At 33.1% G+C, this 12,922-nt stretch overlaps 1 protein-coding gene across 7 annotated transcripts in view; it reads left to right on the forward strand.

The window, feature by feature from the left end:
* The window catches only part of LOC139482733 (uncharacterized), a 151,694-nt gene that overhangs the window by 85,817 nt on the left and 52,955 nt on the right, over window positions 1–12,922 (forward strand). For 6 of the 7 annotated variants that reach the window (XM_071266797.1, XM_071266800.1, XM_071266799.1 and 3 more), the window contains 6 exons: window positions 92–232; window positions 2,502–2,642; window positions 5,464–5,604; window positions 8,003–8,143; window positions 11,068–11,208; window positions 11,684–11,824. In XM_071266797.1, coding sequence (XP_071122898.1) covers window positions 92–232; window positions 2,502–2,642; window positions 5,464–5,604; window positions 8,003–8,143; window positions 11,068–11,208; window positions 11,684–11,824 — 846 coding nt within the window. The remainder of the gene's footprint in view (window positions 1–91; window positions 233–2,501; window positions 2,643–5,463; window positions 5,605–8,002; window positions 8,144–11,067; window positions 11,209–11,683; window positions 11,825–12,922) is intronic. The other variant, XM_071266798.1, reaches the window with a different exon arrangement.

Consider the following 12,922-nt stretch of genomic DNA (forward strand, 5'->3'; position numbering starts at 1 on the left):
GAGTAACAATCTTAAACGGACCAGAGCTTTGTTCACGTTGTTGTTCAAAAATAAAATGTAAAGCATATAGCAATTTAGTAAACTATTTTAGAGAGAACTTACAACGAGACCTGCTCAACACTTGTTGGAGATACCTCATGTTACAATAATATGGTTTGCGTTTCTGATATTTGTTATTGTGAGATTCCCACCATGCAGTATTACGATCTCTCTAATAAAAGTTGTAAAGCAAGTACGTATTCATTGTATATAATTGTTATCTAAAAAAAAAATACAAGCATCGGCAACATTATATGAAATGTGATTTATCTTTTTAATTTGTTTCTGTATTAACTGTATCTTAAAATGGCTACTCTGTCAAAGAAGCAAACACTCATTGAATAGACCAGCTTTTTAGGTTTTGAACAACACACTTAATATGTAAAAAATGTTTCTTTACTCCTAACAACAACATCATTATATTTAAATTTACCGGTGTGCTTAACTTTATTTAAGAGCCATTTGTCCTATGTTTAAGTTATCTTTTTGACATGTTACATTCTTTTATCCAAATTGTATTTATATTGGGTCTTAGATCACACTAAGTATACCCCATGCTACGATGTGCGGAGATTATAATGTTTTTCACACGTCCGTCCGTCCATTCAATCGTCAGTCAGTCCTGATCATGGCATCGCATATCCTCTGACACCACACAAACAGAATTTCATGAATCTTTGTAGATAATAAAGACAAACTATGTAGATGTACATATTGTCAGGAAATTTTTCTAGGAGTTATGCCCCATTTGTATCAAAATACTGGTTGGCCAATTTATACTACTGCAATTGTTTGTCATCGCAACACCTCTAAAATCACACAACAGAAATTTATGAAATTTTATAGACAATAAGGACTTACTATGTTGATGTGCCAATCGACAGGAAAATAAGATTTTTATGCCCCACCTACGATAGTACATGGGCATTATGTTTTTTGGTGTGCACGTCCATTCGTTCGTCCGTTCGTTTATTCGGGGCGTGGTGTATGTGAGCGTGTCAACAAAGATTCTTTAATTAGTTCAGTGTATATTTACTTGTTTTTGTTTATATGCTTTTCTGATCTTGTTAAGACGTAATGATTACAAATAATATTTTATTTTGTTTTGTTAAGGTTTTAATGTTAGACTTCTGTTTCAGGTTAGGGTAACGGTTGTCTCCCGTTAAAACGTTTCAACCCGCTGCATATTGAATGCACCTGTCCCAAGCCAGGAACTTGTTGTTAAGTGGTTGTCTATTGTTGGTGTTGTTCGAAGGGTTTTTCATTTCTCGTTTTTTATATAGATTAGACTGTTGGTTTTCCTGTTTGAATAGTTTCACACTAGCCATTGTTGGGCCCTTTTTATCTTTTCTCTTTGACACTCATACCTTAATTATTTTTTTTGATAACTATACTATACGGTCGACTCGTCACGGGTGTTCGAACCAAATACTAAAGATTCAATAGACATTCAAATACATATCATTGTAATTTCCTTCTTGGCGCAGCTATGTACCTTCTCAAAATCAAAAATCTTCCACCAAACTCTCTGAACAGGAGTGATCTCGAGTTAGGTCAGTCGTTTCAGTGAAATTGACTTTTCTATGAAATTCAGAAATTCGGTACTACATTTATGTTAACATTTTGAAAACAAGGTTTTGAGAGTGGAAACTGAAATAATCTTTTCATTCTTTTTATTTGTAGCCATGGCGTCGTCGGTTTTATTAACTGGTGAATTTGAGTTTCCCTTTCGTATTCTTCTGTTTACAAAAGTATAAATTCTGAAATACTAATGATTATTTTTTTTTTATCCCAGACAGAGATTACCGTAGCCATATTTGGCACAACTTTTGGGAATTTGGGGTCCTCAATGCTCTTTATATTTGTACTTGTTTGGCTTTGTAACTATCTTGATCTAAGCATCAATGATGAGTCTGATGTAGACGAAACGTGCGTCAGTCGTATCGAATTATAAGACTGGTACCTTTGATAACTATCATCTCTGTTTGAAGTCAATAAGATCTAGACAGGTCTTGAAATTTGTAAATTACCTTTTAATCACATTACCAATAGTCACATTTTGACTCTCTTTTTTTTTCTTCTGACGGATGAAGATGACTTAGTAATATCAGGACACGTTTATACGCTCTAGCTGCTTCTGCAGTTTGGAAGCTCAAGTGACTCGCTTTGTTTACATGTATCCGGTTGTGATTATGACACTTTTTGGGGATCCACTAGTTCTAGGTCAATGATTTTTGTTAGGCAGTTGTACTAACACTGGCATATCTAATTTCAATGGTGTTTGTTTGCCCTCTTTATTATGGTTAAAAAAAACTTACTATTAATAGTTATCAAAGGTACCAGGATTATAATTTAGTACGCCAGACGTGCGTTTCTGTACTTATTATAAAATAATCTTTATAGGTCACCATCAATGTTTAAAGTTGAAATGTGTAACATATAACAATTTAGTATATTTTTAGAGAGTACATACAAAGAAAATTGCACAACACTAGTTGGAGATTCCACATGTTACAATAATATGGTTTGTGTTTCTGATATTTGTGATTGTGAGATTCCCGCCATGCAGTATCACGATCCCGATGATAAAAGTTGTAAAGCAAGTACGTATTCATGGTATATAGTTGTAATATGAATTAAATACCAAAAACTTAGGCAACGATATATGGTAAATAATTGATCTTTTATATCATATAAATTCTTTTCTTGTAAAGCAAGTACGTATTCATAGTATAAGTTGTAATATAAATTTGATCAAGAAAACTAAGGCAACAATATATTGTATATAATTTATCTTTTAACCATAATAATGTATTTCTGTATCGATTGTATCTTTAAATGGCTTCTCCAAAAACATCTGTCGAAGAAAGAAGACTCATTTAATAAATCAGGAGTATTGGTACGCCAGACAGACGTTTCGTTTACATAGGACTCATTATTTGAGTTTGAATCAAATATTATAGACTCGTTGCTTCAAAATTGCAAACCACCTTGTCTTGTACGCAACTAATCTTAACATGAATGCATTTTGTGATTGTGAGATTCCCTCCACGAAGTATCACTATCCCTATGATCAAAGTTGTAAAGCAAGTACGTATTCATGGTATATAAATGTAATCTAAAAAAAATATAAAGCGTAATTAATATTATATGATGTCTTATTTTATCATTTTCATGTATTTCTGTATCGACTGTATCTTTAAATGTCTACTCCAGACTATCTTTCAAAGAACGAAAATCTCATTGAAAATACCAGATTTATAGGTATTGAACATAAAATTGAGAATGGAAATGGGGAATGTGTCAAGAGACAACAACCCGACCATAGAGCTGACAACAGCAGAAGGTCACCAACAGGTCTTCAATACAGCGAGAAATTCCCGCATCCGGAGGTGTCCTTCAGCTGGCCCCTAAACAAATATAGATACTAGTTCAGTGATTATGAACGCCATACTTAACTCCAAATTGTATACAAGAAACTGAAATTAAAAATAATACAAGACTTACAAAGGCCAGAGGCTCCTGACTTGGGACAGGCGTAAAAATGCGGCGGGGTTAAACTTGTTTATGAGATCTCAACCCTCCCCTATCCCTCTAGCCAATGCAGAAAAGTAAACGCATAACAATACGCACATTAAAATTCAATTCAAGAGAAGTCCGAGTCTGATGTCACACGATGTAACCAAAGAAAATAAACAAAATGACGATAATGCTTGAAAAGCATCAGAGTACTAGCAGTTAACTGACATGCCAGCTCCAGACTTCAATTAAACAGATTGAAAGAATATGTCTTCATCATATGAATGTCAGGCACAATCCTTCCCGTGAGGGGTTCAGTATCATACCATCATAACATATATGAGAAGAACATAACCCGTGTCATGCCAACAACTGGTTTTTAAATAAATGTGTCTAGTTCTGATGCAAAGACCCTATAAGTGAATCAATATTAACGACAAAATATGCAATCTTTAATGACCTAACAACAGTATCGTAACTATGTCCCTTTTTAATAAGTCTATTTAAAGGTTTTGTTAGCTTCTGAGGTGAATACTGACATTTTTGTGCTTTACATATAAAGAATATTTCCATATATTCATTTGATGTGAAATACCTGAACATATAAGAAGTCTGCATGTTGGGCTATCTTTACGAATGATGCCCTTATACCGATGATAAAATTTAGTAAATGTTTTGACTAGCTTGTGATATCGAAAACCCTGGTGTAATTATTTTTCAGTAATACATAAATTTCTCTCGTAAAAATCTAAAACATTGTTACATACACGAGCGAATCGTACAAGTTGCGATACATAAACACCGTAAGATGGTTACAAGGGAACGTCACCATCTAAAAATGAATAATTAACGATAGGAAATGAGAAATCATCTCTTTTATCATAAATTTTTGTATAAAGCTTTCCGTTAATGATATAGATATCAAGATCGAGGAAAGGGCGGCAGTGGTCATAGTTAATATTAGCCTTATTTAAAGTAAGTTCAACAGGATAAATTTCTTTAGTATACATACTGAAGTCGTCATTATTGAGAGCCAAAATATCATCCAAATATCTATTTTGTAAAAAATGTTTCTGTACTCCTAACAACAAAATTATTATATTTAAATTTACCTGTGTACGTAACTTTATTTAAAGCCATTTGCCTATGTTTAATTGTCTTTTTGACATGTAACATTCTTTTATTGATATTTTATTTGTATTGTGTTATAAATCAAACTTATTAATTTAGTGTATATTTACTTGTTTTTGACTATATGTTTTTTTTGATCTTATTAAGCATTTCAATTGATATTTTATTGTGATTCTTTTTATGTTGTGATGTTAGACTTCTGTTTCTGGTTAGGGTAAAGATTGTTCGCTATTTAAACACTTAAACCCGATACATTTGTTTGCACCAGTCCTAAGTCAGGAACCTGTTCAGTGGTTGTCGTTTGTGGGTGTTGTTCTAAAGTGTTCTTTCGGTTTCTCGTTTTTTTAAATTACTAGACTGTTGTTTTTCCTGTTTGAATTGTATTACACTAGTCGTTTTGGGGCCCTTTTAGCTTGTATTACTGTTCAGTAAGAGTCAATCGTCCATGTCGTCAACAATGTATTAGTTTTTTTATCAGGTCACTTTATGGGGAATCGCTATTTAAATATATGTATTGTATATAACATGATACATTGGTAATATAATTTGCCCAACACACAATTTCGTCTACAAGACTTATTAGTGACGCTCAAATAAAATAAAATGTAAACAAGCCATATAAAGTTCGAAGTTGAAGAGTATTGAGGACCAAATATTCCTAAATACAGCTTAGATAGTCTATTCTTCAGATAGAAATGCCTTAGTATGAAAAAAATAAAAGTTTTGTAATTGGTTTATTTAAAATTATAATTAAACAACTTGGTATATTTTTAGTAAGTAAATACAACGAGGCTTGCTCTACACTAGTTGGAGATTCCACATGTTACAATAATATGGTTTGTGTTTCTGATATTTGTGATTGTGAGATTCCAGCCATGCAGTATCACGATCCCTCTGATAAAAGTTGTAAAGCAAGTACGTATTCATGGTATATAATTTTAATCTAAATTAAACTAAAAATACATAAGACAACAATGTATTGTGTATATTATAAAAAAGAAGTGGTGGTATGATTGCCAAAGAGATAACTCTCCACTAAATACCAAATGACACAGAAATTAACAACTATAGGTCACCGTACCGCTTTCCACAATGAAAAAAGTTCCTACCACATATTCAGATATAAAAGTCACCGAAATCAACTTTTAATTGTGTTAATTTATTTCTGTATAGACTATCTCTAAATGACTTCTCCAGAAACATCTGTCGAAAAAGGAAAATTCATTTAATAAGAAAAAAGTATTGGTTCGCTAGACGGGCGTTTCGTCTACAGAAGAAACAAAATTGAGTTTGAATCACATATAAAAGATTCGTTACATCAAATTTGCAATTCACATTGTAATTACTTATGTCAATATGACGCTATTCATTGTATACATAGCGTTGTTTTATGCCCAACTTATCATTAGATGAATGGAGTTGGTATGAACACAAGTCTTATCAATATAGAGCTTAATACTAACCACAACCCTCAGGATAAAAGAGGGACGAAAGATACCAAAGGGACAGTCAAACTCATAAATCTAAAACAAACTGACAACGCCATGGCTAAAAATGAAAAAGACAAACAGACAAACAATAGGACACATGACACAACATGAAAAACTAAAGAATAAACAACACGAACCCAAACAAAAACTAGGGGTGATCTCAGGTGCTCCGGAAGGGTAAGCAGATCCTGCTCCACATGTGGCACTCGTCGTGTTGCTTATGTGATAACAAATCCGGTAAATAGTCCAATTCGGTAGGTCACATTCATAAAAGGGAAGGGGATTGTAGTTACGACGTAAGGAACATATCCGATATCATTTGTGAAACGGTTATTCCATAACGGTCAACCAACTCGTGATGGCGTCCGTAAAATTTACGAAGGGATGATTTCAACTTCACCATATGGAACACTTGGTTTAATAGCTTCCTTGTGAGCAGCAACCCTCTATCAAGAAAATCATGATAGGAAATGCAAGCACGGGAATATCGTATCAATTGGGAGATATATACCCCGTATGCAGGTGCTGCTGGAATGTTGCTAGTTAGAAATGGAAAGTTCACAATTGGAAAGCTGAAATCATCTCTTTTGTCGTAAAGTTTTGTTTTCAACCGACCCTCATTTTCAATTTCTAGATGTTAGTCAAGATATGAAGCCGACTTAACTGTATCTGTAGTATCCTTTATCTCTAGTTCGATGGGATAGATGCGTTCCACATAGTCACCAAATTTTGAATTATTTAGTGAAAGAACATCATCTATATAGCGGAAAGTAGAGTTAAAGGATATTGCTAACTTCTTATCTTTCTTCCTAAGAAGTGCCTGCATGAAGTCAGCCTCATAATAATAAAGAAATAAGTCGGCAAGTAGAGGGGCACAGTTTGTTCCCATTGGAATGCCGACAGTCTGTTGAAAAACACGTCCTCCGAACGTAACAAATATGGTGTCAATCAAGAAATCAAGCATCTTGATAATATCAGTTTCAGAGAATTTTTTGTTTGAATCAGAGTGATCCTTTACAAAGTAGGATTTATTCCTCCCTACTACAAGATACTTGTATCTACGTTGGCCATTCTTTTTTATGAAGCAAAGCAATACCAACTCTTTCAATTTGTCTTTTAGTTTGGAATGTGGAAAACTTGTGTAAAGAGTAGAAAAGTCAAATGTTTTAATACTGTTACAAGATGAAAGAGAGTTACATAACCTACTCAGTTATTGGACATAGAACTGTCAAATTCATAAAACAAACTTGAAATCCCAGAACAAAACTAAACATTGCAGAAAAACTAACTTCATTGTACAAAACACAACTAAAAGACATAAGACTTTACAATACAAATCCTCCTTCCTCTCTCCGTCACTCAAAAAATTAAAAATTAAACATTGGGATGAAATCAGATGCTCCTAAAAGTTAAGCAGATCCTCTTCCCCGTGAAGGACCTGTACGTATGCTAGTGCAGTAATAAATCATTAATGCCAAATTAGAAAATATGAAAACCGGATTTAGGTTAAGACAGTTGGAAAATATTGGTTGTCATCTATGAATTAAATGTGCAATAGCAATAAACCAGCTCGAAGGTGGCGAACCACTATTTATACGTCAATGATTTTTGGAAAGCAGTTGTATTAACAATGGCAAATCTTATTTCCATTGAGATTGTTTGGTTCTGTTCCTAATTGTTCATTTACTTTGAAGGTTTTGCAAAGCTTACATGGTTAAATGATAATATGATTTACTTAGTCACATTAGAAAAAGTATATAAGGTCCATAGCCTTGTTAGAAGTTTGAAATGTATGACATATAACAATTTCGTATATTTTGTAGTAAGTACATACAACGAGAATTGCTCTACACCAGTTGGAGATGCCTCATGTTACAATAATATGGTTTGTATTTCTGGTATTTGTGATTGTGAGATTCCCGCCACGCAGTATCACTATCCATATGATAAAAGCTGTAAAGCAAGTACGTATTCATGGTATATAAATGTAATCTTAATTGGATAAAACAAACTTAGGCAACAATATATGGTATATAATTGATGTTTTTCATCATTAATTTATTTCTTTAAAGACTGTATCTCTAAATTGCTTTTCCAGAATATCATCTGTTGAAGAAAGAAAACTCATTAAATAATCCAGGATTATTGGTTCGCCAAACGGGCGTTTCGTCTGCATAAGACTCATTAAATGAGTTTGAATTACATTAAGGTTTGTTACTTCAAATTGGCAATACACATGGTAATTACTTATATCAAGGATATGGCGGTATTAATTTACAAGGCAACAAACGTCGACACTAACGTTACCTATTGATTACCTTACGCCTGTGTATAGGTAGCGCAACTCATCATTACATGAATGCAGTGTATATGAACACAAGTCTTATAAATTTTGAGATAAATACAAACAACTACCTTCATGATAACTTATCCGACTCAGTTATTGGCCAGAGAACTATCAAAATCAATAGACAAAGTTGTCATTCTCTTCCACATATAGCACCTGTCCTGATGCTTTTGTATTAACAATTCAATAATGTCAAATTAGAATAAATCAGAACCGGATTCAGGTTGGAACATATTCGTGTTCATCTAAAAAATAAAAGTACAATAACATTAAACCAGCTCAAAAGTAAGTGGGCAACTACAAGTGGTAGGTCAATGATTGTATGGCAGCCAGTTGAATTAACCATTTCAAGTTTCATTTCCATTGAGATTGTAGCTTACTAAGTATTAATAACTTTCAATAACTTTGAATATTTTGCATAGCTTACCATTATGTTATGGGTCTATTATAATTTTGAAAATACTTTGATTGACAAAATTATTTTACTTGAGTAGTGGTATTAACCATATGTGGACTCTTAAATATTCTACCATGTCTACAGAACTTATGGATAATTTCAAATCTCAGTCTTTTTTTCTGAAATTAGTTCTGACAAAAACTTATGATTTTTCAACCCTGTATATATACCACTATTCCCCATGTGAAATTGTAATTTTGAAAATACTTAGAACGACACATTATTTTTTATATTTCTTCCTTTGTGACGTTAACATTTTTTGACGTCAAACACGCGACTACGCTAAGAGGTGGATGCAGTCACAGGACTTCAAATATTTCAATCCTTTATGAGTTGATTTATAATACAATATAAGTAAGCAATGAATGTGGTTTTTAAATTTTATTTATGCTTTTTGTGCTTTTTTTGTTAAATATTTGTTTGTTTTGAGATTGTGACACAGTGATGACCATTGTACCCATATTTTGACAATGTTACCTAGTATGTCTGTTTTGCTAACGCGTCGTTGTAAATATAAAGGAATTTTATGCGACTGTCATAAAGTAAGAGGTTTAGCGCTATAAAATCAGGTTCAATCCGCCAATTTCTACATCTGAAAATGCCTGTACCAAGTCAGGAATATGACAGTTGTTACCCATTCGTTTGATGTGTTTTATCATTTGATTTTGTCGTTTGATTAGGGACTTTCTGTTTTTGTCGAGCCTGCAATTTTTGTCGCAGAAAGCTCGACATAGGGATAGTGATCCGTCGACGGCGGCGGCGGCGGCGTTCGCTTGGTTCTTAAAAGCTTTACATTTTAGAAGGTAGAAGACCTGGTAGCTTCAAACGTTTTATATAGATGCCTCATGTTACGAAGTTTTCGTCAGTCTCATGTCCACTGTCATCGACCTCATTTTAATGGTTCAGTGACTACTTGAAAAAAAGATTTTTTTAATGTTAAATTCTCTCTTATTATAAGTAATTGGATAACTATATTTCGTATGTGCGTATCCTGCAAGGTCATCATGCCCGTCAGACAGTTTTCACTTGACCTCGACTTCATTTCATGGATCAGTGAACAAGGTTAAGTTTTGGTGGTCTATATCTCGCATACTATAAACAATAGGTCTAGTATATTTGGTGTATGGAAGGACTGTAAGATGAACATGTCCAACTGGCAGGTGTCATCTGACCTTGTTCTCATTTTCATGGTTCAGTAGTTATAGTTAAGTTTTCGAGTTTTGGTCTTTTTATTTGATACTATGTACACAATAGGTCATCAATATTTGGTGTATGGAAACATTTTATGATCTATATGTCAGTCGTGCAGGTTTTATTCGACGTTGACCTCATTTTAAGGTTCATTGCTCAGTGTTAATTTTTTGTTTTTTGTCTGTTTTCCTTATACTGTATGCAATAGGTCTACTATATTTTGTGTATGGAATGATTGTAAGGTGAACATGCCTAGCTGATAGGTGTCATCTAACCTTGACCTCATTTTCATGGTTCAGTGGTCAAAGTTATGTTTTTGAGTTTTGGTCTTTTTTTTCTAATACTATATGCAATAGGTTTACTATATTTGGTGTATGGAAATATTTTATAATCTATATGTCAGTCGAGCAGGTTTAATTTGACCATGACCTCATTTTCACAGTTCATTTATCAGTGTTAAGTTTTTGTGTTTTGGTCTGTTTTTCTTTAACTATAAGCAATAGGTGCATAGGTGTTGTTAGCTGCACATATCTGTCTGGTATGGTTCATCTGACCTTGACCTCATTTTCAGGGCTTATTGGCCAATGTTTTTTTTCCTTGGTTAATGTGAAGTTTATGTGACAGTTTAAATAAAACTTTATATTTAGGACTATCAACATAATGTCAATCATTAGTAAAGAAGGCGAGACATTTCAGTGTGTGCATTGTTAATTTTCATCGGAGTTCAGATTTTTTTGCGATTTTGCTTTTTGCTATTTGAACATTTGTATTGTACTATCTCAAATGATAATATTGTTTACTTAGTCACATTAAAAAAGTATAAAAGTTCCACATCCTTGTTATTAGAAGTTTGAAATATATGACATATATTAACAATCTAGTATATTTTTTAGTGAGTACTTACAATGAGAATTGCACAACACTTATTGGAGATTCCACATGTTACAATAATATGGTTTGTGTTTCTGATATTTGTGATTGTGAGATTCCAGCCATGCAGTATCACGATCCCTATGCTAAAAGTTGTGAAGCTAGTATGTATTCATAATTAATGGTATAAAGTTGTAATCTTAATTGGATACAACAAACTAAGGCAACTATATATGGTATATATTTGATCTTTTTATCATACTTGGGCAACAATATATGGTATATATTTGATTTTTTTCATCATTATTAGGCAATTTTTTCATCGTACTAATTTAATAATTTCGACATGACAAATGTTAAAAATTAATACTTCAAAACTACCGGCCTAGTTTATGTACCAAAAAAATGAACGAAAATTAAATTTGTAACACATCCAAAAAACGACAACCGCTAAATTACAAGCGCCTGACTTGGGACAGACACAAACATACAGACTGTGGCAAGGTTAAATATGTGAGCAGGATCCAAACCTCCCCCTTAACTACAGACAGTGGAGTAACAGTCTTAACAGGACCACAGCTTTGTTCATGTTGTTGTTGAAATGTATAACATATATTAACAATTACTTATATTTTTTAGTAAGAACATACAAAGAGAATTGCTCTACATTAGTTGGAGATTCCACATGTTACAATAATATGGTTTGTCTTTCTGGAACTTGTGATTGTGAGATTCCCGCCTTGCAGTATTACGTTTTTTATGATAAAAGCTGTAAAACAAGTACGTATTCATGGTATACAATTTTACTCTAAGTTAGATAAAATAAAATAAACGACACTATATGATATATAATTTATGTTTTTGACTTAAATCTGTATACACTGTATCTCAAAATGGCTTCTGCAGCAATATCTAAATCTGTTGAAGTAAGAAAACTCATTGAATAAACCAGGCTTATTAGTTCCCCAGACTGGCGTCTATATAAAACTCATTAATTAGATTTAAATCAAATATTTATTATTCGTTAATTTAAATTTGCAATACACATTTTAATAACTGATGTCAAGAATTTGCCACTTTTCATCTACTGTTTACTTAACATCACATACGTCACCTAGTTTTTATACGACCGCAAAATTTGAAAATTTTTTCGTCGTAATTGCTATCACGTTGGCGTCGTCGTCCGCGTCGTCGTCGTCGTCGTCGTGGTCGTCGTCGTCGGCGGCGTCCGAATACTTTTAGTTTTCGCACTCTAACTTTAGTAAAAGTATAGTAGAAATCTATGAAATTTTAACACAAGGTTTATGACCACAAAAGGAAGGTTGGGATTGATTTTGGGAGTTTTGGTCCCAACATTTTAGGAATTAGGGGCCAAAAAGGGCCCAAATAAGTTTTTTCTTGGTTTTCACACTATAACTTTAGTTTAAGTTAATAGAAATCTATGAAATTTTGACACAAGGTTTATGACCACAAAAGAAAGGTTGGAATTCATTTTGGGAGTTTTGGTTCATACAGTTTAGGAATTAGGGGCCAAAAAAGGGCCCAAATAAGCATTATTCTTGGTTTTCGCACAATAACTTTAGTTTAAGTTAATAGAAATCAATGAAAGTTAAACACAATGTTTATGACCACAAGAGGAAGGTTGGTATTGATTTTGGGAGTTTAGTTCCCAACAGTTTAGGAATTAGGGGCCAAAAAGGGACCCAAATAAGCATTTTTCTTGGTTTTCGCACCATAACTTTAGTATAAGTAAATAGAAATCTATGAAATTTAAACACAAGGTTTATGACCATAAAAGAAAGGTTGGTATTGATTTTGGGAGTTTTGGTCCCAACAGTTTAGGAATAAAGGGCCCAAAGGGTCCAAAATTAAACTTTG

This window comes from Mytilus edulis, chromosome 7, assembly GCF_963676685.1.
Source record: "Mytilus edulis chromosome 7, xbMytEdul2.2, whole genome shotgun sequence".
Taxonomy (NCBI): Eukaryota; Metazoa; Mollusca; class Bivalvia; order Mytilida; family Mytilidae; genus Mytilus; species Mytilus edulis.